General features: G+C 36.5%; 1 protein-coding gene and 2 pseudogenes across 1 annotated transcript; all 3 read right to left on the bottom strand.

The window, feature by feature from the left end:
- LOC107644302 lies at nt 1-6325 on the bottom strand (annotated as a pseudogene).
- Nucleotides 6829-7476, bottom strand: LOC107641217 (pentatricopeptide repeat-containing protein At5g46100-like). Its single transcript, XM_016344716.1, has one exon. The coding sequence runs from the start codon at nt 7474-7476 to the stop codon at nt 6829-6831; it is 648 nt and encodes a 215-aa protein (XP_016200202.1).
- Nucleotides 7733-26088, bottom strand: part of LOC107644295 — a 65147-nt pseudogene continuing 46791 nt past the window's right edge.

The raw sequence follows: 26088 nt of genomic DNA, 5'->3' as shown, positions 1-26088 counted from the left end.
AAAAAAACAAACAGTATTAATCCATCAAAATAAGTAGAGCTCCTAAATATAACAATGGAGGTTTAGTTGCTCATGATGCAGAAAAAAATCCTCAAAGTGTAAAAGTGTTTAAACTGTAAAAGTGCAAAATTTCTAGGAAAGAAGAGAGCCCGCAGGGCGAATCTTTTCCCTTTTTATAGTTCTAATCCTAATTGATACTAAAATTAAATCTTAAACCTAATAATATCTTTTTCTATTTACAAATTGAATTCAATTCAAATTGATTTCCTTCGTGTGATTTGGTTGCGTGCGTGGGAACCACTTCAATTCACGCTGTCGGCGCTAAATACCAGTGATGTGGCATTTAGGGCTACCTATCCCGCAAGGTTATGCACACAATCCAAGGACCCGGCGCTAAACATCGATGATGTAGCGTTTAGCGTGACCTTGGCAGAGAAGGGTGAGAGCTTCACCAGCGTTTATCACCACCTTGCCAAAAAGGGTTGGTAAACTTCTTCTTCAAGAATTTTGTCCCATCTTTCACCCGAATGCTACCTGTAATCAACATAATGCAACAACAACTCAAAGTAGCATCCAATAGAGTATAGATCACTTAAATCTTTTAGGAAATCAACAAATCATTGTATAAATTCTATAGAAAAGATATGAATGATGCTCAGGCATCACTGATCTTGCTTTGAACTGTTTATGAGAGCTGATTGGAGTACATTTAAATAGCTTGGATGGGATTCGATCTATCCAATACACAGAACTTTCCTCTATTGTACAATGTTTCCTTGGAAAGGTTATAATTATGGGTGATTTTAATGCTATGGTGAGTCTCGATGAGAAGGAGGGGTTTAAAATTAGCTTCATCTATTTATGAATTTGTGAATTTTATTGATGGTGGTGGACTGAAAGACTTGGATATGATTGGAAAAAGGTTCACCTAGACTAATAGGCGACGATGGCAGAACCAGATCAGGGAGCGGCTTAACCGTGCACTTGCAAACGGTGAGTGGATAGATTGTTTTCTGTCAGCCTCGCTGTCTCGGCTCACAAAAAATGGTTTAGGTCGTGTATCTATCCTCCTTGATACAAATCCAGTCATAGAAAAATCTAAATAGAAGTTTAAATTTCAGGAGAGATGGTGTGATTTAGAAAAAATTAAAGTAATTATTACCGAAGCTTGAAAGGAATGGGTGGATCGCTTAACAATGTTTGTTTTGCCTCCCAATTGAAGCACCGTATTGTTCAATGGCAGCAACGGAACAAATTTAATTCAAAGAAGGACATTGGTGGACTCACATCTCAGCTTGAAATCCTCAGAGAGGAGGGCATTATATGAGGAGAACAAATTGAAGTCTTGAAAAATAAACTTGAGGATGCTTACTTTACGGAGAAAAGCTATTGGAGGAAAAAATATCGAGTAAAGTGGCTAAAAGAAGGGACAGAAATATAAATTTCTTTCACCAATCATTCCAATCCAGAATCCGGAAAAATAAAATTTGAAAACTGGAAAAGAATGGTGGTATGTATGCTACCACCCGTGAGGAAATTGCACAAGTAGTTGAAATATACTTCAAGGATATCTTCACATCGATTGACCAAGCTAATCCGGCACATGCATTCGAAGATTTTGAAACCAAGTTTCAGCAACTATGAACAAAAAATTTAATTAGACCGGTCAGTTTTGATAAGATAAAACGTGCGGTATTTAGTAGTCACCCCCAGAGTGCCCTTGGTGATGATGGATTTACAGCTAAATTCTTTCAATTCTATGAAGTTTAGTAGGGGAGGATGTTTTCAAGGCTGTCCACAGTTTCTTTGTCAGTGGTAGACTATTCAAGAGTTTCAACCATACACAAATCTATCTCATTCCTAAGATTTTTGATGCAAAGGATATGACACAGGTTAGACCCATCAGCCTTTCCTCAGTTGTGTACAAGATTATTTCTAAAGTACTAGTCCATCGAGTACAGAAATTTATGAATTTGCTGATCAACCCTAATCAGAGTGCCTTTATTAAGGGTAAATTGATTTCAGACAATGTCCTAATCGCTCATGAATGTATGCACTATCTAAAGACAAAGAAAATGGACCTATCGACTGAAATGGCTATTAAATTAGATATGAGCAAAATCTATGATTGTGTTGAGTGGAATTTCCTTTGGTTCATTTTAGAGAAACTGGGATTTGAATCTAGGTGGATTGGTTAGATACAGGAGGTAGTGACTACAGTTTCTTACTCTATCATTGTTGAAGGTCAACCTTTAGATTTTTTTAAAACCAAATAGAGCTATCCGTCAAGAAGACCCTTTATCTCCCTACCTTTTTCTTTTCTGTGCAGAAAAATTATCCTTTTTACTAAACAAGGCAGAGTAAAATGATCCTGTTGAAGGTATTCAAATCAACCGAAGATGGCCTTCTGTTAATAATTTTTTTGTTTTCGGATGACTCAATTCTTTTTTGTAAAGTGTCAGAAAATAGTTGTAAAAATATTCTTAGTCTTCTTCAGTCATACAAGGAATTCAGTGGCCAAAAAGTTAATTTGCATAAATAAGCTCTATTCTTTAGTAATGATACTCCTTCTACTGCTCGATTACTACTGGCTCGGAAATTGAAAATTGTCCATATTGGTGCACAGGATAAGTATTTGGGTCTTTCATCTACAGTCCAAAAAAAAAAAAAAACACTTTCGAAAAAATCAAGGACAAGGTGAGGAAGCGAGTTCAAGGGTGGAAAAGAAAACTTCTCTCTTCTACAGACAGGCATGTTCTAATCAAAGCTGTTGGGGAGGCTATCCCAATTTATTCATTATCACGTTTCCGTCTTTCTGACATTTTAATTAGGGAGATTCATAACACACTCTCCCAATTTTGGTGGGTCAAAAAGGTACAGAGCGAAAAATTGCATGGGTTAGTTGAGATATTATGACAATACCGAAATTAGAAGGTGGACTTGTTTTTAAGGACCAAGGGGATCAAAATTTGGCGCTATTAACAAAATAATGTTGGAAAGTTGTCTCTCAGCCACAATCACTCTTATCTAGACTCTTCAAAGGTAAATATTTTTGATACAATTTTATAATGAATGCAGAGATCGGAGCAGTACCGTGGGATGGAGTAACATATTGAAAGGGCGTAAGGTTGTTGAAAAAGGGTTGATTTGGCGATTTGGTGATAGGTTCAGTATGCGAATCTTCAGCGATCCTTAACTTGCTCCTCTACATCCTTGTGTTGTCCCTCCATCTGAAGCTTTCAATCTGCAAAATCAATCACTATTGATGGTCATGGACTTAATACTTTCTAATGGTCTGTGGAATTAAACTCTAATTAAAAGCATTTTTTCTGAGAGCACTAGTTAGCGTGTGCTAGCAACAACAATTGGGAGTGGAGAAGATAAAATTAAACCATATCTACAGGGAAATAAAAAAAAAGAAAGAGTGAAAAAAAAAAAAACCATATCTACAAGGAGCATTCAGCATGCCATCAAGAAAATTCAATCATGACAATTAGTTGGCACTTTCACAACCCAATTTTTATCAACAAGATGATTTGGTGACTTCAAATCACGGTGTACAATCACTGGAGTGCAGTTGTGCAAATAGTTCATTCCTCGGGCCTGAAGATTCAAGGGATATATGTCACATCAACTGAATTTCACTGATTATCGCAATAATTTACTTAATGAAACTACATTGCAAGAAAAGAAAACAGATTCTTACAGTATCAAGGGCCATCCTCAACCGCCTTCGCTCATCTAATTGATTGTTCGGTCGATGAATTAGTCTGTACAAACTTCCTGTGCATAGGAAATATACAGTTCAGACTTCAGAGTCATTAAAAGTAATCCGTCCATAACAACATTAATCAAAATAAAAAAAGCTCCTGGAAAAGTGTAAGAGTCTAACACAATAACACAATATTTAGTAAGGTAAATTGTGTATAAATTAACCAAATAATAACTGAAACTTTCATCTTATTTTTGCTTATTACTTCAAAATTGACATTTGAGCTATTAACAGCATACATCAAATACTTTAGATGTTCATTTAGAAGTAATCTTTTTGGCCTGCATAGCACTATTCTGTACCATATACTAACATCTATTTGCAATCCACAGCCTCATATGAATCTCAGGAAATAAGGAACCTTAAGTTACCTGGGAAGAAACTCAGTAACAACAGAAAGATTCGGAGGTCGAGTAACTGCTCCCATGAAGAGAACAACATTTGGATGCCTCAGTCTTTTTATTATTTGAACCTATGGCAACTTACATCATATGTTAAATATGCAGCAAAATCATATAAATTCATGAAAATGCACAACTAGTTTTGGCATTCATAAAAGAATTAAACAAAATCCTTTTTTTGAATAAGTATAGTCAACTACATGAACTAAATAACTCCAATGTGCTAACCCAACTTCTTAGTCCCCATTTAATATATTCTTTCCATATATATATGTTCTCTTATATACATATTCATGCACCACTATATTCTCAAATTGCATTAGGAAATCTATTCATAGAGAGAAGCACACAAGATGAAAGTATATAACAACAATAGAAGCTATAAAATGTTGGAGAAATAAAACAAGGATTACATCAAAGAGCTTTGAAATGGTCAATCTTCATCAAGAACTTCTAAAAAAATGCAATTCAAAAGGACAAAGTATTTAATCCAAATTTATAATTAGCCTGGGACAAATACAGTAACAATCTAAATAAAGTATTGCAGCTATCTGATATGTCATTATGGAGCATAAAAATCACATCTGATAGTTGTAAATGTGTACTAAATGAAATCATTCATCAACAAAGATAAACGTATGAGTAGAAACTACAAAAAGAGACACTAATGAAATATTACCTCACTTTTGAATTCTTCAAGTCATTCACCAGATATATCTTGATCAAGAAATCTTTTTACAGCAACTTCCTACAAACCAAAGCAGAGACCTGATGTAAATGAAAGAATTCAAAAACCTACAGCCTAACAGAAAAACACAACAAAAAATGACAAGCATAAAACGTAGTCAAGTATAAGGTATTGATTACTTTTGTTAAGGGTAAAAATGAAACTGAAGCCAAAAATTTCTTGGGCCTTGCTCAGTTAAGAAAAAAATTACATTTTATAATGTTTGTTGAAAATACAATTTGAATTGTAAGATGGATATGGAATGTATGCCTGAGTAGGAATAAAACTCACTGTTCCACGCCATTCACCACGGTATACCTCCCCATATGATCCTGAAGGCAAAAAATAGGCCACCAAAATGTAATTTTAGTCATCATATGGGAATTCATGTGTACAAAATTATAAATAACACCATCTAACAAAAGAATGTAACCAAATCTGATAGAGCAAAGTACAGTTAATACCAAGTCCGATGATTTCCTCCAACGGAATGTCATATTCGGCAACATCATCTAATATAAAATCAGATTTTATACTGTCATTGCTTACTATAGATCTATCAGATATTCTATCACCTTAATTTGCTCCTACCACAATATTCTCACCATCACCACTACCCTTCGGCTCATAACCAGTGCCATCCATGTGTCCGTCACTTCGACTGCCTTGCTCATACTGTTTGCTGACAGCTGCAGTGGTTGCTACTACAGCTGAAGCAGTTGCAGTGGCCGCTGCAGCTACTGGAAGCTCAATGTTTGAGTCAGTGTTTGACTTTGGTACAGCAGCTACCATAGAGGTAGCAACAACAGCAGCAGCTGCTGCTGCAGCCGCCGCAACTGGAATATTTTTCCCATATGTTACCTGGGATGGTGTATGTTGTACAGCTGCTAACTTCGGATCAAGAAGGTGGTTTATTCCTAAACCTTCAACAGGCTTAGAGTGCTCTGGCTGGCTGCTTGAACTTCCTTTCGGATGAACTCTGTGGTGACGCAAAGTAGTCTCTTGTCCACTTTCTGGTTTGTGTTCATCTTTTTCTTCAGTTGGGGAGCCTAACTCGTTATAAATTTCAGAAAATAAATTTGGAGGAGCAATGACACCACTTTCAAGTAGAACATCATGTAGTTTTTGAGCTAAGTGAGGATTTTCCTTGGCAGCATCAATCATATATAATGAAACATCTTTGACTTTCATTCTGCACACTGCAGGGTAACTTTTTGCAAATGTTTGTAAACCTCTTTTTGGTTTTTCTTAGTTTGTAGCATGATAATAGTTAAGATATATGATCTCATAGGATAACAGTAAATAATTATTAATTACTATAGAGAGATCTTAAACACTTAACCTGTAAGCTACAACGAGAAATATCCTCTAAAGAATCAATAAAGCATAGTGGAATCAAAAAGGATGATAGCAATTGCAAACATTGAAAGTTTCGGACACAATGGAATAACGACTACACAGATTTTTAGACAAGAAATAATGAGGTAATTTATCTAAGAATTAACAGAAAAACACTCTAAAAGTATTTCATAATGTACATATTTTTAGCAGGAGCGATTTCCAAGCATTACAACTGAGTAGCATTAATTAAGAAAATGGCCAAAAATTTTGAGATAACTGAACTATATTAACCTTAACTTGATGTTGCTCAGCATGATGAAAAGAGGAACATGCATTTTAGAAGGTGGGTTTATTTTTAAGATGGAAGTGAAAAACCATATAGCTTAAGAAAAAATCCTTAACACCTACTTAAATTTCCTTTTACGACAATTCCTACTTAATTGATGTTATGACATTGCCAAAGTCCTCTGACCCAACAAATACAGAATTTACAAAACTATGATACATATTTAGCAACAATAGAGATGTAATTCAATTTGAGTTGAAGTATCTTACCTTCTTCTAGCAATCATTTCCCGAAGAAGTTGCTATGTCATTCTGATCTTTTCAAACAAAGTATGAATAACTGTTTCAATAGTCACAGCATTTGATAAGCAATCATTGTCTTCCATTTCCAACAGCAGGGACAATGCTTCTTCAAATAAGCCCTCTTTGCAGAGCCCATTGATCATAATAGTGTATGTCCTCACATTTGGACGATGGTTTTTAATGCAAAGATCTTGAAAAATCTCTTTTGCATCCATAAGTCTTCCACTTTTACATAGGCCATCAATAAGTATACTGTACGTGCATATATTTGGATCAATGCCACTCTCTTTCATCTGAATAAATAACATAAGTGCCTTGTCATGTTGTTTGATATTGAACATCGCATCCAACAAGGAATTGTAAGTGATTATATCAGCAGGTTGACCTTTATTATGCATCTCAACAAGAAGCTTTGAAGCACAAGAGATTCTCCCTGATTTTCCCAAGCCATCAATTAGAGTATTGTAAGTAAACATGTCGGGAACCTGTCCACTTTCTGGTTTGTGTTCATCTTTTTCTTCAGTTGGGGAGCCTAACTCGTTATAAATTTCAGAAAATAAATTTGGAGGAGCAATGACACCACTTTCAAGTAGAACATCATGTAGTTTTTGAGCTAAGTGAGGATTTTCCTTGGATGCATCAATCATATATAATGGAACATCTTTGACTTTCGTTCTGCGCACGGCAGGGGAACTTTTTGCAAATGGATTTGCAAATGTTTGTAAACCTCTTTTTTGTTTTTCTTAGTTTGTAGCATGATAATAGTTGAGATATATGGTCTCATAGGATAACAGCAAATATCTATTAATTACTATAGAGAGATCTTAAACACTTAACCTGTAAGCTACAACGAGAAATATCCTCTAAAGAATCAATAAAGCATAGTGGAATGAAAAAGGATGATAGCAATTGCAAACATTGAAAGTTTAAACTTAATTGAATAAAAATGAGATAGTCAAGACATCAGTGGTATTGATGTTATGGCATTGCCAAAGTCCTCTGACCCAACAGATTCAGAATTTACAGAACTATGATACACATTCAGCAACAATAGAGATGTGATTTTAATTTTTGTTGATGTATCTTATCTCTTTTCATCCATTCAATAAGCCTCTAGCAATCATTTCCCGAAGAAGTTTCTCCGCCATGTCATTCTCACCTTTTTCGAACAAAGCACGAATAACGATTTCAAAAGTCACAGCATTTGGTAAGCAACCATTGTCTTCCATTTTTGACAGCAGGGCCAATGCTTCTTCAAATAAGCCCTCTTTGCAGAGCCCATTGATCATAATAGTGTATGTCCTCACATTTGGACGATGGTTTTTAATGGAAAGATCTTGAAAAATCTCTTTTGCATCCATAAGTCTTCCACTTTTACATAGGCCATCGATAAGTATACTGTACGTGCATATATTTGGATCAATGCCACTCTCTTTCATCTGAATAAATAACATAAGTGCCTTGTCATGTTGTTTGATATTGAACATCCCATCCAACAAGGAATTGTAAGTGATTATATCAGCAGGTTGACCTTTATTATGCATCTCAACAAGAAGCTTTGAAGCACAAGAGATTCTCCTTGATTTTCCCAAGCCATCAATTAGAGTATTGTAAGTTACCGTGTCAGGAACCAAGTTCTTGCGACGCATCTCTTCAAAGAGATTCAAGGCATCATCCATCAATTTACTTTTGCACAAGCCATTAATAATAATATTGTAACTTTGTATATCAGGAGCCATTCCTATCTGGGCCATGGTGTCAAATATACATTTTGCCTTGTTTAATTCGTTAACCAAACAATACCCATCCATTAAACAATTATAAGTAACCACGGTTCCACAGCAACTTTTCTCATCACAGCCAACACACTCTTAGCATATTTCATATTTCCCTCCTTACATAGTCCATCAATCAAAGTATTATAGGTTTGGACATCTGGAGTAATGTTTTTCAGCATCATATGATTTAGTAAATCAATGGCTTCCTTAAGTTGACCCACAAGGCACAATCCATAAATTAGAGTGTTATACGTGATAACATCGGGAGAGATTCCCTTAGCAAGCATTTCAGAGTATAAATGAAAAGCATCACTTACAAGCGTAACCTTGCACAAGCTATCAATAATTGCGCTGTACATGACCACATTAGGAACAATGCCATACAGTGGGATCTTTCTCAACACTTGAATAGCAGCTGTTGTGTGTCCGGTCTTACAGAGCCCGTTGATCAAAGTTGCATAAGTGACTTGGTCGAAGTGAAATCCATGAGCCAGCACTCTGTCGTGAAAGTGCAGTGCTTTTTCAACATTACCACAGAGACAGAGACCTTTAATGAGTGTATTCAATGTTATGGTATTTGGCTGAAAACCCATCCTGAAAATCTTGGCCAATATAGAGAAAGCGAGAGTGATCCGACCCATGCCGCAGCAACAATTGATTAAAATATTCATAGTAACTATGCTGGGCGCAATTCCCCTGGTTTGCAATTGCTGAAAGAGGGAAATGGCGGTTGGGAAATGGTGCGTCTTGGCAAGAGACCCCAAAATCTGGTTAAATTGGATGATAGATGGAGTGCGACGCATAGAGAGCATGCGAGTGAAGAAATCAACAGCTTCATCAACATGGCGAGGGGATGTGAGCTGAGAATGAGAGTGAAGGCTTGACATTGAACATGAACGGGAAGGAAAGCGAAAAGGGAAAACATAGGGCACAAGAAAAGAGGGGATATGAAGAGAGAAGCTGAACCTGGAGAATGATGCTGCACGCAACATGCTTGTGTAAAATGGAAACCTTTAATTCTTGTAGTCACTGCTCCAAAAGTAGCTTCTGCACTACTTCATGCCACAACACTATTTTTTATTCCTCTAACTAACTAGGTTTTTTTTAACAAAAATATAATACTCAGATGTTGACTTTCTGTCCATAATATTCTAAGCCCAATCTGCATAGGTTTCTATTTGAAGATATTCATAGTTTTTGTAGAGTAATCCTTTTCTAGGCGATCCCTTCAAGTACCTTAGAATTCTAAAGACAGCACCCATATATTTTCGATCAGGAGAATGCATAAACTGACTTACCATGCTTATAGCAAAGGCTATATTCGGGTGTATATGAGATAAATAGATTAGTCTCCCCACCAACTGCTGATATCTCGCTTTGTCTATTACATTTTCTGATTTAACTGGCTTCAATTTTAAGTTAGGCTCTATAGATATTTCAGCAGCTTTACAACCAAGTAATCTTGACTCTTTTAAAAGATTTAGGATGTACCTTTATTGGTTCATAAAAATGCCTTCTTTATACCTTGCAAATTCAATTCTAAGAAAGTATTTTAATGAAATGCTTTGGCAAGTTTCTCCTTCAAATCTTTTAGCTCCAAGATATCATTATCTATCAGAATAATGTCATCCACATATACAATTAAGATAGCAGTTTTATTAGCTGTTGAATGTTTATAGAAAAGTGTATGATCAGCTTGACTTTGAGTATAACCAAGTCTTTTTACCACCATTCCAAGTTGTTCAAACCAAACTCTTGGGGATCGTTTCAATCTATAGAGAGACTTCTTTAGTTTGCAATTTTATTCCTCCTTATTTCAGCTTCAAATCAATGTGAAAATTTTATGAATACCTCTTCCTCTAGCTCTCCATTCAGGAAAACATTCTTTATATTCAATTGATGTAAAGGCAAATTGTAATTCGTAGCAAGAGATAAGAGAATTTGTATAGAGTTAAGCTTAGCAACAAGAGCAAAGGTCTCTTGATGGTCTACTCCATAGATTTGTGTAAATCTCTTAACTACTAACCTAGCCTTATATCTCTTTATGCTTTCATCAGCCTTGCACTTGATGGTGAAAATTCACTTGCAGCCAACCAATTTTTTGTCCTATGATAGGTCTACAATCTTCTAAATTTCATTCTTCTTGAGTGCATGCCACTCTTCTAATACTGCTACTTTTCAGGTGGGATCATCTAGTGCTTTCTCATGATCTTGGGCTCAAACAGATTTGTAATTTTAGAAGTAAATGCTCGATGATTTTGAGAGAGATTTTGGTAAGAGACATAATTAAAAATAGGATGGTTGGTGTTGGTTTTGGGTACTCTTTTTGTGTAGGTTCTGCTTTCTTTTCTTAGGGCTATTGGCAAGTTATTATTAGAAGTGACAATTTCAGATTTATCTAGAAGTTCCTGAAGTACTACGATTGGGTCGTCTTCCGAATTTTCAGATTGAGTTGGTACAGAAATGATAGGCTGATCTCTAGTCTTCTTGGGATATTTTCTTTTCTGATTGTGGTATTTCTTTTCCTGTTTCGGTTCCAACTAATTCTGGCACAATTTCAGAATTGGTTTCCACATCTTTTTTTACAATTGTTTTAGAATTTGTTTGATCAGTGAAAGTTCTATCCTCAATATGTAAGGTAGGAGTGGATAAAGGTTCACGAAAAAAAATTTCTTCACTTAGACTCTCCCCCGAAGAGAATTTTTCTAAAAACAGGTTTCATGTTCCAAAAAAGTAACATCCATGCTTACATAAAATTTCTTTGTGTGTGGATTGAAACATCTATAACCCTTTTGACTTGGCAAATAGCCAATAAAAATGTACTTTTCTGCTCTTGGAACAAGTTTACTTCGATATGAACGTGTATGCAAAAATACAATACAACCAAATACTTTTAAAGGTAAGTCAAAATGCAACCTACATGCTGAAAAATTCTTTTGAAAGTATCCAATGATGTGCAGTAATTTAACACATGCGTGGACATTCGATTTATGAGATAGGCTGCTGTTAGGACAGCATCTCCCCATAAATACTTTGGAATATTATCCTAAAAAATAATGGCATGTGCTACTTTGAGAAGATGTTTATTCTTCTTTTCAGCAATGCCATTTTATTGGGGTGCATTGGGATATGTAGATTTTTTTTTGGTGACTGAAATAAACTAAACAAAGAAAAACAAAACAAACAAAACAAGGAACTGCTTAAATAGAGGGACAGTCCCGTTTAAGACTACTCTTAAATTCCTCCCAAGGTGAAAGAAGCTCCACATGTGAAAGTTGTAACTTCATCGCCATCTTTGCCATAGTATCTGCCACCGTGTTTGCATCTCTCATAATCAAACGAAAGTCAACACGCCAATTCTAATGCATGATATCTCTTATTTTGAGCACCAATGGATCAATAAACCCAAAACCATCTTGAGTAATAAGATTAAATGCTTCCACACAATCCGTCTCACAAATAACATCTCGTTGACTCACATCCCAAGCTAAGAGATATCCTCTCCAAATGGCAAACAATTCTCCTTGAAGAATACTATTACTCTCAATCATTCCCAAACACCCCCTTTGCCAACTCCCATTACAATCTCTAATAACACAAGCAAAACCAACACTAACACCCGAACTAAAATAACTAGCATCACAATTAATCTTAAAAGTACCAATGGATGGGGATTCCAAAAATCATTTAGAATAGAGGGGAGGGACATACGTTGTAATTCAAAAATATTCCTAAGCTCCTTTTCTGAAGTTAATGCCAGACAAACCACTTTTTTTGGAGGCCAAGTTTCATGAGGATTAAAGATGTCATTATTCCTTGCTCGCCATATCCACCAAAGTCCCGAAAAGAACTTGAACGGATGCTCTCTGCTATGATACAAGAACCAGTTCTTCAAATCCAAAGGATGACAAGAAATATCCAACCTATGCCAGACAAGCTGAGCTTTTGGACAATCCCGAATACAATGTAAAACCAATTTCTGGCTAGAAAGACATCTTGGACACCTATCTGATGACGACATCCCTCTTCTAAAGCGAAAACTTGCAGTAGGAAGAGCCTCCTTAAGACACAACCAAGCCAAAAACTTATGCTTTTCCGGAACAAGCTGACGCCAAAGCCAAAGTCAATTCTCCCGCTCCTCCCAACCAAATAGCTGCTTACACAACCACAAGTAACCATTGCGTGAGTCATAGACTTTGGTAGTAGACCCACACCAATACCAACCAACTTCCGGACCTGCTTGTTCATCTGGATTATAAGAGAGAATATTACCTTTCAGATTTTGAGATAAATGAGAATAAAGAGTATCCAAATGCCACCTACCAACCGACCAAATATCCCGTATCCGGATATTCGAATCAGAAATGTGAACATAATCCATTTCATTAGATAATCGTTCTTCTCTCCTCCAGCTAGAAAACCAAAAATTCTGGTTCAAATCTCCAATACATCAAGCAAACCCATCCTTCAACACTTTTCAAGCCTTGCAAAGACACCTCCAAATGGGAGAGTCCTTGTTCTTAGGATAAATAAAACAGTCATATAGAGATGATCGGTATTTGGCATCCAACAATTGGACCCATAGCTTGTTTGGCTGTTGGAAAAAAGTCCAAACTAGCTTCCCAAGAAGAGCAATATTTACACAATAAGGATCTCTAATTCCCAAACCTCCATATTTTTTTGGAGTAACCAGTACCTTCCAACTAACAAGATTCAATAATCTTCCATCAACTTGTCCTTTCCAAAGAAAATTCCTCATCATAGACTCCAATTTACTAATGATTCCTTTGGAAAAAATAGAGACCTGCATTTGGTACGTGGGAATAGCGGCTGCAACAGAATTAACCAAGCAGAGTCTACCAGCCCGATTGAGTAAATTCCCTTTCCAGCTTGCTAGCCTACTTTGAATCTTATCCAGGACACCATTGAAAGCTGAACGAATCACCCTAGAATGGCTAATGGTAACTCCAAGATACCTGCCCAAGTCCTGGCCAAATCTGATAGAGGATACCCCAGTGAAAACCTTTTTTCTTGTTACAGAGACATTCTTGGAGTAAAGCGCTTTAGACTTCTCCACATTAATCTTCATCCCAGATGCTTTACAAAAAGCCTCTAAAACCAACATCACATTTTGCACTTGTCTCTTTGTAGCTTTACAGAATAGAAGCAAGTCATCCGCAAACATTAAGTGGAATATTCTTGGTCCCCCTCTAGAAATAGCAATCGGCTCCCACAAGCCCAAATCAACCTGATGACTAATAAAGCGTGCCAATCGCTCCATACACAGCACAAAAAGATAGGGTGACATAGGGTCTCCTTGTCTAAGACCTCGACTAGGAGTAAAGCCATTCAAACGATTCTCATTCCAAAGAATAGATAAGGAAGAAGCAGTGACACAATTCATAATCAAATTAATTGTAGGGATAGGAAAACCAAAGCTCTTTAGGGTATGAGCTAAAAACCTCCAGTCAACTCTGTCATAAGCTTTCTCCAGATCAATCTTAAAGGCCAGTGTGCCTTTCTTTGATTTAGTCTTCTTCATAAAGTGGAGAACTTCTTGAGCAATAATGATGTTGTCAGGAGTTCCTCGTCCCGGAATAAATCCTCCTTGAAGCGGGCCAACAATCTCCGCAAGATGAGGACGAAGCCTATTAACAAGGACCTTCGTGATGATCTTGTAAACTACATTGCAGAGACTAATGTTGAATACCTTTCTTTTGAAAAAATTCACCAAGATTTTTATTAAAGTATTCAGTGCCATTATCACTTCTTGATATTAAAATTTTTATGACAAATTGTGTTTCTACCATTGTTGAAAAATACTGAAAATTTTTAAAAAACCTCAGATTTTTCATGCATGAGATAGATCTAACATAGTCATATGTGGTCATCAATAAAAATTACAAACTATTTTTTTTCAAATTGAGTTGTTATTTTTGATAGACCTCATACATCACTATGAATCAAGTAAAAGATTTAGATGCATGATAAGGTTGAGAGTAATAAGAAACTTTATGACTCCTTGCACGAATACAACTTTCACATTTAAGTAAGGAAGAATCAATATTTTTAAACAAACTTGGAAACAAATGTTTGAGATATGGAAAACTAGGGTATCCTAGTCTATTATGCCAGAGCATTATTTGGTACTTTATAGGCATAGAACTTATACCACTAAATCTTTGGGCTACTTTATCCTCCGAAATATTCTCAAAATGATAGAGTCCATTGATGGTTTCAATGGCTAAGAGAAGGGGGGGGGGGTTGAATCTTAGCCCCCTTTTTGCTTGATAACCCTTGCTGGACTTAGAGGAGACTTTTCTATTTTTAGCTCATCACTTTACACGAGATCTTTTCTTTTGCTTGTCCCTAGCCACGAAACTTTTCTTTTTGTCTCGTCACTTGGCACGAGATAATTTTGGTTTTTGCTCCTGTGCAGTAGAAACAGAAATGTAGAAGAGAAGAGTAGAAGATTACACCTAGATATATCCTGGTTCAGCTGCTAAGTGCAGTGCAGCCTACATCCAGTCTCCATCACAAACATGATGGAATTTCACTATAATCAATCTGATTACAAACTGTAAAGTGCTAACCCAACTTACAAGGGGATTCCCACAGAATCATGAAACACAACATAGATGAACAAAGGAACTCTAAGACATCTATGGCTTTTTCTTTTAATTTTGCACTCTCTGCTTTTTTTCGCTCTATGGCTTTTTCATACAAACCTCACTGTTTGCCTTTTTCCATGAGACTCAAGACATGACAAAATTAAACATAATACATTGAAGGAGAAGAGAAAACTGTTAGCTCAGGTAGCTCTGAGAACACTGTGCCTTGCACTCTCAAACTAACTCCTTGCTCCAAACAGTGGCTGTTCTCCCTTTTTATAGAAGAGAGAAGCCTCCACACTTGAAGCCAAAACCCAAGCTTAACTTCTTTTTCTTCACACATAACCGGTTCGGCCACACAGAGAGAGAAGAGATAACCATGCTTAACCCAACATGCAATTACCTCTAGTCCTTCATTGGTCATCACTCTTCATCAATCCGAGCTCTCCATCCTTGGCTTGCTCTCCAAGATGGATTTCTAGCCCTTGATGCTTCATGATGATGATGACTTCATCTGCTTCAATCTCTGCCTCTACCATCACTTCGCCACTCTAGCTACTTCCTGTGGTGGTTGAGCAGAATCAAAGACAAGCCATCCTCCAAAGATCTTCCTTGCTGGCCGAATCTTTATCAACCATTTTTGGTATGAAGAAGCCAAGATCTCATCACAGAATCTTACCAAGAGTGATGCAGATCTTAGCCACAGCATACTTTTCTTTTGTTATATTTTCTTGCCATCATTAGCTTGATGGTCTTGATGCATGCAGCTCCTTCTTTCTTTTGGTTGCTGAACATAGCTTCTATTGTTTCCTGGACAATGACCAAAAAGGAAGAAAGAAAGAGATGAGAGATAATGTAGAGTTAAAGTAAAAGCAACTAGTTGAAATGAAACAAATTAATGTGGTTTGCTTTTACTTTCCCTTGCTTGAGTGGCGTGTTGCATTGATCACATCAATCATGTCAATGTCAAATTCTCTCTCATATTTTCAATGCATGTAATAACTTCATTTCAAAAAAATTTGAATTCCACTAGAAGTGGATTCCGTTGGAAGCTAGAAGCTATATATTAGCTTTCTCTTCATCTTGGTTTCGGACCAAGTTTGGAAGCATTCATCAACAATAATATTGGGCTTTGTAACATTGGGATTTAATCTGGCCCAATTAGTAACATTTGCTTTCCTGATGAATTTTTGGATCAAGCATTGAACAAATAGGAAAGCTTTCTTTGGGCTTATAGTAATAAAATTTATTCTGGCCCAACTGATAAAATCTTTTCAGCCAACAATCAAAAACAATAATTACATAGGGCTGAATTTTAATTTATTGGGCTTGGGATCTTTCTTTTTATTTTCGGCCCAATAACACCTGCAACAAAATTATTTAATCAATATAAGTTAAATGAAAAACAGATTAATAATTTTGTAATTAATTATATTTAATAATGTTTAGTCATCACAAATATTAATTTAGAGTTTTCCAAACTCATCAATCTCCCCCTTGATGACAAACATTATTAAAATTGAAATGAAAAGAAATTTAAAAATTGAGTATGAGTACTCCCTTTGAAGATTGAATTTCTCCCCTTTCAAAATGTCACATGGCTCCCCCTTGATATATGCTATTCCTACCAAGGGAAGTACTAACCTGTAACAATTTAATCAAGCTTCAAGAAACAATGTTATTCAACATATTAATTTTGAAATGTTGAATGCTTGATTTATGAGCAGATTTGAATGATACAAAACTTATTTGCTATCACAAGTTTGATTTTCTGCTCAAAGTACATTGGGAAATGATTTTGTTGTTCAAATATTTTTCACTAAATCAGAGCAATCATGGTTATGGTGGAAAAAATATTTTTCATCAACATGATATATTCTTTTCAAACACAGCAATTTTCATCATTTCAAACTAAAGGAACTGCAAAAAATAAATCCAATCAATAATCAAGATAATTCACATATTTCAAGAAATCATCAAGTAATGGCAGTAATTAAAGTAGAACAAAACATCATCAAACATAATCCTAATGCATTTTCACAATGCATTATCCATCATCAACAAGGGTGATCATGAATTCTCAAAGAGAATTTCATCCCCTGTTTTTTCTCAGTTTCAATTTTGGATCATTTCCTCCCCCTTTTGGCATCAAGGGGCATTATGTATCTGCAGCAAGAAAGCATTGACAATACAACAAAATATTCATAAGATGCCAAATAAGTCAAAGTGTCAAGAAGCAGTGATTATCAAGTCATGCTACTACAAAAGAAAGTTTGAGCCTAATCATGCCAATATCAAATAACATAAAACAACAGTCATCAATCATCTGATAGATGAAAAGCAGAGTCCTCAGCGCCTTCTTCACTATTATCGCCCAGATCCTCCTTAAGAGTTGCTAACATCAGGCCGACCCTTTCTTTGCAATTTTTCCAAGCTTTCTCGCTCTCAGAGGCTTGCTTGCGAGCCTCTTTGTGAGATTGAATCATCATGTCTGCCATGTTTGAGAATTCACCCAAAATTTCTTTGATGGATTTGACTGTTTTGGAAGATTTTGGCCGGGTCTCATTGTCACTATCCGATGCAACAGATTTGCCCCCTTTGGTTCCCTTAGTCACTCCTCCTCCTCTGATTGAGGATACTTTATTCTCTACTGCCTCATTCAACAGATCAACTTTAAAGTATTCAAAAATTCTAGTTAAAAACATACCATAAGGCAGGTTAGCCTTTTTGGTGCTTCTAACAGAATCCCACATATGCCTAATCATAATATAGCCAAAGGATATCGGAGTAGAGGTAACTAAAGCAAATAATATGAGACAGTCAGAAAATGTTACTCGGTTGTGTGAGCCGCTTTGGGGAGTCAGAATATGGGTGATGATTCGGTGAAGCAGAGAGTTGACTGGTCCTAGAGCTTTGTGTGTTGGAATCGTTCCATACAAGCCAGAAAGATTCTCGCAAATGTGCTGAAGAACCGTTTTGTATGAAACGCCGACTTGTGTATCCCATTTGTCTACCATGTATGCTTGCGGTCCTTCATCCTTGAAGCCTAGGGCCGCTCCAATGGTCTCAGAATTAAGGGCTATTTGAACCCTTTTGACATAGGAATAAAGAGTGCCGTCAATGAGTCGCATATTGGCGTAAAACTCTCGGACTAGGCCAGGATAGACTGGTTTCTGAATGAGAAGAAGTGGCTTCCAGTTGAGGAGTTCAAACAGAGAGGAGATGTTGATGCCTTTGTTAGTGAGAGTGTCGAGACTGACAAGGTAGGTTGCACACAAATGACGTTTTTTCATAACCTCATTGTGAAACTCAAAAGAGGTACAAGAGTTGAATCTGTTCGGATCAAAGTGGGAGTGAGTCTTGCCATACTTGTTTCTGAATTCCAAGGATTCCAAATTTTGAGGTTCGGTGGTGTCATTTAGCGCAAACCCCTTGGTCTTCTGTGAGCTTTTTCCGGGGGTAGTTCTCTTTGGTGATGAAGGTGGTGGTGAAGGAGTGGGCGAGGTATGAGATTCGTCCTCTTCCTCAATGCGGGGCTCCTTATTTTTCCCGCTTCTTCTTCTTCTGGAACTCTTCTGTGCTATTACTTTCTTTCTCATGGCTTCGGTGTGCTTGGTTGGGGGTGAGGGAAAAGATGAAGAAGTAGAATGTATGTGGATGTGAGTGTGGGTTTGAGGGGTTGATGGTTTTTGAGAGAGAAGGATTCTTTCACTCTTTCTTGGCGCGGTTTTCTTTTTCATGGAGATGGAAGAATGAAATATGAAAGGTTGATGAAGTAACCGAATTGAGTAGGGGAGAAGGAAGGTGAGAGACACATTAAATGAGGACTGGAGAGAGAATTTGGTGGAGGTAATGACCATTAGTGGACGGTTAATGACCATTATGGTGTAGTTATTACCCAAAATGATTCCCTTTCTAATTTTTTAAATCAAAAACTGAAAAGTTGTTGCCTTGAATCAAGGGATTAGATGAAGAGAGGGATTTGATTTGACAATAACCACTTCCAAAAAGATATGAAAAGACAATCCAAGGGTTTTTTTTTTATTTTATTTTTTAAAGAGAGAATAACTAACTAAACTGCCATGGTGGGGTCAGGAATTATTAGGTGGGACCCAAAAATTTAAATCTGCGATGCCTCCCCCTTGATCATAGCTCCTCCATCAAGCCTGCATTTTTATCTCGTCCTAACCTACGAGACAAAACAGAACAGAGTTAAAATTTCACAAATTTTCAATGAAACTTAAATCAAGCATTTCCAAACTTTTTCTCAAGGTACAGAATCTGTCTTCACAGAGGGGTTTTGTAAAAATATCAGCAATTTGGTCTTCAGATTTTACAAATTAAATATCAATAGTTCCCTTTTGCACATGTTCTCTAATGAAATGATATTTTTATCTCAATGTGCTTTGTTCTTGAGTGCAGAATAGGATTTTTTGAAATGTTTATAGCACTCATATTATCACAAAATAAGGGTATACTATTGATTTTTAATTTGTAATCTTCTAATTATGTTTTTAACCAAATTAATTGAGAACAGCAAGCAGATGCGGAAATATATTCAGCTTCAGCTGTGGATAGAGCCACTGTGGCTTGCTTCTTGCTTGACCACATGTTGAGTGAGCTTCCAAGGAAGCAACACATGCCGGAGGTGCTCCTTCTATCCACTCTATCTCCCGCATAATCTGCATCACAAAACCCTACTGCACAAAAGTCATCAGATTTAGAATACCATAATCCATAATCACAAGTTCCCTTAATGTATCTAATGATGCGCTTAACAGCCGTAAGATGGGATTCTTTTGGATGAGATTGAAACCTTGAACATACACCCACACTTTGGACTATATCTGGTCTAGAGGAAGTAAGGTACATAAGAGAACCTATCATTCCTCTATACCTTGTTTCATCCACATCTTGACCCTCATCATCCTTTCCAAGTTTTGTATTAGAATGCATTGGAGTTCCCATTGATTTGGAATTTTCTAGGCCAAACTTTTTGATAAGCTCTTTTGCATACTTTCCTTGGTAAATGAAGGTGCCACTAGGAGTTTGTTTAATTTGGAGGCCAAGAAAGAAAGTAAGCTCTCCCATTAAACTCATCTCAAACTCACTAGTCATGAGTTTTCCAAACTCTTCACACAAGGAAATGTTGGCTGATCCAAATACAATGTCATCAACATAAACTTGAACAAGGAGTATATCATCATTAGATGCTTTAATAAATAAAGTAGTGTTGGTGGTACCCCTTTGAAATTGATTTTCCAACAAGAAGGCACTTAGCCTTTCATACCAAGCTCTTGGAGCTTGTCTAAGACCATAAAGGGCCTTAGTTAGTTTGAAAACATGATTTGGAAATTCTTTATGCTCAAAACCGGGGGTTGTGCCACATACACTTCTCTATCAATAAAGCCATTAAGGAAAGCACATTTAACATCCATTTGAAACATTTTGAAACCTTTATGGGTGGCATAGGCAAGAAGCAATCTAATTGCTTCCATTCTAGCTACCGGAGCAAAAGACTCATCAAAATCTATACACTCTTCTTGATCGTAACCTTGGGCCACTAATCTAGCCTTGTTACGAACAACTTGTCCATCCTCACCAAGCATATTTTTAAATACCCACTTAGTACCCGTTACCTTCTTACCATCCGGATGAGGTACTAATGTCCAAACCTCATTCTTGTCAAATTGAGCAAGCTCCTCTTGCATGGCCTTGACCCATGATGGATCTTCAAGAGCTTGTTTGACATTGTTGGGCTCTATTTGTGACAAGAGAGCGAGGTTTCTAGGTTCGGTTTGCCTTTTGGTGGAGGATCTTGTTGTTACACCATGAGAGGAATCACCAATGATGAAGTCATGAGGATAACCCCTCATAGACTTCCATTCTCTAGGCTTTCGGACAGGTGTAGAGCTTTGATGAACTTCTGGTGGTCTCACTGTTTCAGTTGCTCGTGCTTGCTCAGGAGACAAAATGGAAATGTCTCCTCCAAACTAACGAGACAAAACCGGGCTGACAGATTCTTCATTTTGCACAGATTTGAGATTTTCTTGATTGGTTCCAGCCTCTTCACAATCTGAATCATTATCCTTCACAATACTGGGAATTAAGTTAGAATCACAAAAAGTAACATGTATGGATTCCTCTATGGTTCTACGTTCTTTGAGATAAACTCTATAGGCCTTGCTTGTGGTAGAATATCCAACAAACATTCCTTCATATGATTTTGGATCAAATTTTCCAAGGTTTTCCTTATTGTTGAGCACAAAGCATTTGCATCCAAAAACATGAAAATACTTAAGATTTGGAGGGGTTCCTTTCCATATCTCATAAGGTGTTTTCTTTAACCCTTTTCTAATGATTGTTCTATTCAAAATATAACATGCTGTGTTCACAGCCTCAGCCCATAAGAATTTAGGAATTTCACTCTCACATAACATAGCCCTAGTCATTTCTTGAAGGCTTTTATTCCTTCTTTCAACCACCCCATTTTGTTGGGGGGTTCTAGGGCATGAAAAATTATGAGAAATCCCTAAGTCATCACAGAATTTTTCAAAGTCTTGATTTTCAAATTCTCTTCCATGATCACTTCTCAAATGGGCAATTTTCAAATCCTTTTCATTTTGAATTTTCTTGCAAAGGGTGAAAAAAGCATGAAAGGCATCATTCTTATGAGCAAGGAAAAGTACCCAACCAAATCTAGAGTAATCATCTACCACCACAAGACCATAGTGTTTACCTCCTAAACTTTGAGTTCTGGTAGGACCAAAAAGATCAATATGTAACATCTCTAATGACCTTTTGGTTGAGATTCCATCTTTTGATTTAAAAGAGGATTTTACTTGTTTGCCCAATTGGCAAGCATCACAAGTAAGATCCTTATCAAACTTGATGTTTGGAATTCCTCTAACCAAATTTTTTTTTACTAGCTTAGAAATTTGGTACATTCTAGCATGTCCCAACTTTCTATGCCAAAGCCATTTTTCAGATTCAAAAGATGTAAAGCATGTTACATTTTGTTCCTTTAAATCCTTAAGAATTAATCCATACACATTGTTGCATCTTTTAGCTTCAAGAAGAACATTTCCAGTTTTCTCACAAACAACTAAACAAACAAACTTCTTAAAAATAACTTCAAAATCCAAATCACATAATTGACTAACACTAAGTAAATTATGTTTCAAGCCATGTACAAGGAGAATATCATTTATACAAGATGAGAAATTTTTACCCACTTTCCCAACAGCCACAATTTTTCCTTTTGCATCATCACCGAAAGTGACAAGCCCTCCATCATATTCATCAAGCTTTATGAAGAAGGTTGTCTTTCCGGTCATATGCCTAGAGCATCCGCTGTCCATATACCACATATTTTCCTTCCTTTTGGATGCTAGGCACACCTACAAAACAAGCTTAAGTGACCTTAGGTATCCAAATCTTTTTGGATCCTTTTACGTTAAACCATCTTCTATGTCCTAAGCCATTGTAATCAAAAATAATTTTATAAACCTTATCACCAATCATTCTTTCACCAAAAAAACATTGAATGGGAAAGTGTCCATTTCGGTTGCATAGTCTACAAAATCTTGGAGTTGCTGTTTTGTTAAAGTAGGTTGGATCTTGATACCTTGTATCATTTGAAGATGAGGCAATATTTTCAAAATGAGATTTTTCAAATTTATAAAACCCAACCCAGCCTTATCATAAAGAGGTTTTTGACTAGCCAAGATTTGATTCAGATTTTCAGAACTCTGGGTGAACTTGGCTAAGTCTTCCTTTAGTCTTTTAACCTCTTTGAGCAACTCTTCATTTTGCTTAAAACAATCCACATATGCAAGAACGGAATGATTACTTTCACAGCTCTTAATTTGTGCTCTTAACTGCTTATTCTCTTCAACAAGATCACAAGCAGTTTCGGCCTCTCTCACTTTTTCTTTTAAAAAACTGTTTTCAGCCTTAAGAATGGTGATTTGTTGTTCAAGTTCTTGATTTTCCAGCAGAAAACATCTTATTTTTTCAGAAAGGTGGTCTATTATAAGATGAAGATCTTCAGTGTTAGGATTATGAAAGACTACCTGATCTATGTGATCTGCCATGAGACAAGGTTGTGACTTGGTTTCGGATTCCTCATCATCATCATCCGAGTCATTTTCCAAATCTTCCCATGAAGCCATCAGTCCCTTCTTCTTTCCTCTTTTCGGCTTTTCCTCCTTCTTTAACTTGGGACAATCAGATTTGAAATGCCCAATTTCTTTGCAGTTGTAACAAGTAACTTTGCTAAGGTCTTTCTTCACTCTCCTTGAGCTGCTGCCTTTGCCTTTAAGCTTCATCATTTTCCTGAATTTTTTGGCAAACAACATAAATTCATGTTCAGAGGAGTTATCACTGGACTCTTCATCCAGAGGGTTAGTCATAGAAGAAAAAGCAATTCCTTTCTTTTTTGAATCTTTTTTCAAATAGGTGTTTTCAAAAGCAAGAAGATTTCCTCTCAAATCATCAACTGTTATGGAATCTAAGCTACTGCTCTCAGAAATAATTAAAGCTTTTGTTTCCCACTCTTTTGTGAGACATCTCAACACTCTTCTCACTAGCACAGATTCAGAATATGTAATTCGCAGAGCATCTAAGCCAACAATGATGGCGTTGAACTGTTCGAACAGTTCATCAATGGACTCTCCTTCTTTCATTGCAAACATTTCATACTCTCTATTTAATATGTCTGTCCGAGTCTTCTTTACAATGGTGGTTCCTTCATGGGTGATTTGCAATTTGTCCCAGATTTCCTTTGCTGTTGTGCATCTTGATACCCGTCGGTACTCCTCAAAACTGATAGCACAGTTGAGCAGATTGATGGCCTTGGCGTTGAGCTCCACCTTTTTTCTATCTTCATCCGTCCAACTTGTTTCAGGTTTAAGAGAAACAACTCCTTCGGCACTTGTAACAGTTGGATTTAATCTGGCCCAGTTAGTAACATTTGCTTTCCTGATGAATTTTTGGACCAAGCATTGAACAAATAGGAAAGCTTTCTTTGGGCTTATAGTAACAAAATTTATTCTGGCCCAACTGATAAAATCTTTTCAGCCAACAATCAAAAACAATAATTACATAGGGCTGAATTTTAATTTATTGGGCTTGGGATCTTTCTTTTTATTTTCGGCCCAATAACACCTGCAACAAAATTATTTAATCAATATAAGTTAAATGAAAATCAGATTAATAATTTTGTAATTAATTATATTTAATAATATTTAGTCATCACAAATATTAATTTAGAGTTTTCCAAACTCATCATCCATCTATCATTTTAGCACTGCCAATTATCTTCTTCGAGGTCCGATCCTGAAAAATACCATGAGTGTCAAAGAATGTCACAACACAATTGGAATCCTTGCAGATTTTACTAATAGAGAGAAGATTACAAAAAAGTTTTAGTACGTGAAGGACATTTCTTAGGTCAATATTTTTGGATAATTAATTGTACTTTTTCCAGCAATAGATGAAAATCTACCATCAGCAACTCTAATTTTCTCATTTTTAAAACAGGGAGAATAAGTTTTAAATAAGAGGAGAGGCTGATCATATGGTCAGATGCACCTGAATCGACAATCCATGGTGCATTCAAGTTTGAGGTGCAGTTAAGTGACATAGGAATACTAAAATTACCTGTTTGAGCCAAAGAATCACTAGGAATACTAAACACAAAACTGGAATTTAATAGCCTTATGAACTGCTCAACCTACTCCTTACTCAAGGATGATTTTTCAGCCTCATGAGCAGTTGGGGTAGAACATATTTTGGGACCAGATTTGCTGCCTTTGAGATGTGCTGGTTTTTCATGAATCTTCCAGCAGGTTTTTCGGGTGTGACGAGGTTTATTACAGTGGTCACACCAAAGATTGGAGGGGTACTTCTGGTTTGATAAACTTTTAAGTGCAGCAGGTGTCACTAAGAGTGCATTAGACTCCAAAAAAGTCTGTTCAGTCTTACCTTTTTCCATCATCACACTCTATGAGTTTTCTTTCTTTTAACTTCAGCCAATACTTCTTCAATTGAGGGTAGGATTGTTCTTCCAATAATTCTGCCATGAACTTCATCTAGCTCTACATTGAAGCCTACAAGAAATTGAAATGTCATCCCTTCTTCCACTATTTGTTGGTGTTTGGCATCAGTGGCTGAATTCTACTTGTAGTTATTAAAGTGGTCAAGGTCCTGTCACAACCGCTTCAACGTATGAAAGTATTTGGTGACATTGTGACTCCCTTGTTGAATTTCTCTAACTTTTAGAGTAAGTTCATAAATTTGGGATTTATTTCCAAGATCAGAATACATCTCTTTGACTCTATCCCACAATTCTTTGGTAGTGGTGTACTTCATATAGTTACTACTGATATCCTCCTCCATTGAGCTCACCAGCCATGTCATCACCATGAAATTTTCGATATCCCACACATTATATTGTGGGTCAGTGATGTTAGGCTGGCTTCGCTCACCGGTGAGATATCCAATCTTCCCTCTCTCACAGATATATATCTGAACTGATTGAGACCATCTAAGGTAGTTTGATCCATTGAGTCGAAATGTGGTTATCTGAACTGAAGGGAGTCACCACTAACTAGTACCCATTGCTCAGATTTTAAATATGATGGAGTAGTAGTAGTGTTCTCCTTCTGTTTATGATTAATGACTGAGGAACTGTCAATCATTGCTATAAATCAGAGGCACAATGCAGAGATCCTGCTTTGATACCAACTTGAAATATTTGAATATTATTTTATATCAAATGTACAGGCTTTATAGAAGAATTACAGAAATAGAAATAACTAGGAAATAAAAAAAATACTAGCCTAAAATAAAGAAAAATTTTTTAATC

The sequence above is a fragment of the Arachis ipaensis genome, chromosome B05 (assembly GCF_000816755.2).
Source record: "Arachis ipaensis cultivar K30076 chromosome B05, Araip1.1, whole genome shotgun sequence".
NCBI lineage: Eukaryota > Viridiplantae > Streptophyta > Magnoliopsida > Fabales > Fabaceae > Arachis > Arachis ipaensis.
This window is presented reverse-complemented; position numbering and strand designations above follow the sequence as displayed.

Excerpts from the sequence above, each read along its gene's own strand:
- LOC107641217 (XM_016344716.1), bottom strand. The coding sequence starts at position 7,476 with ATGATTGATGCATCCAAGGAAAATCCTCACTTAGCTCAAAAACTACAT.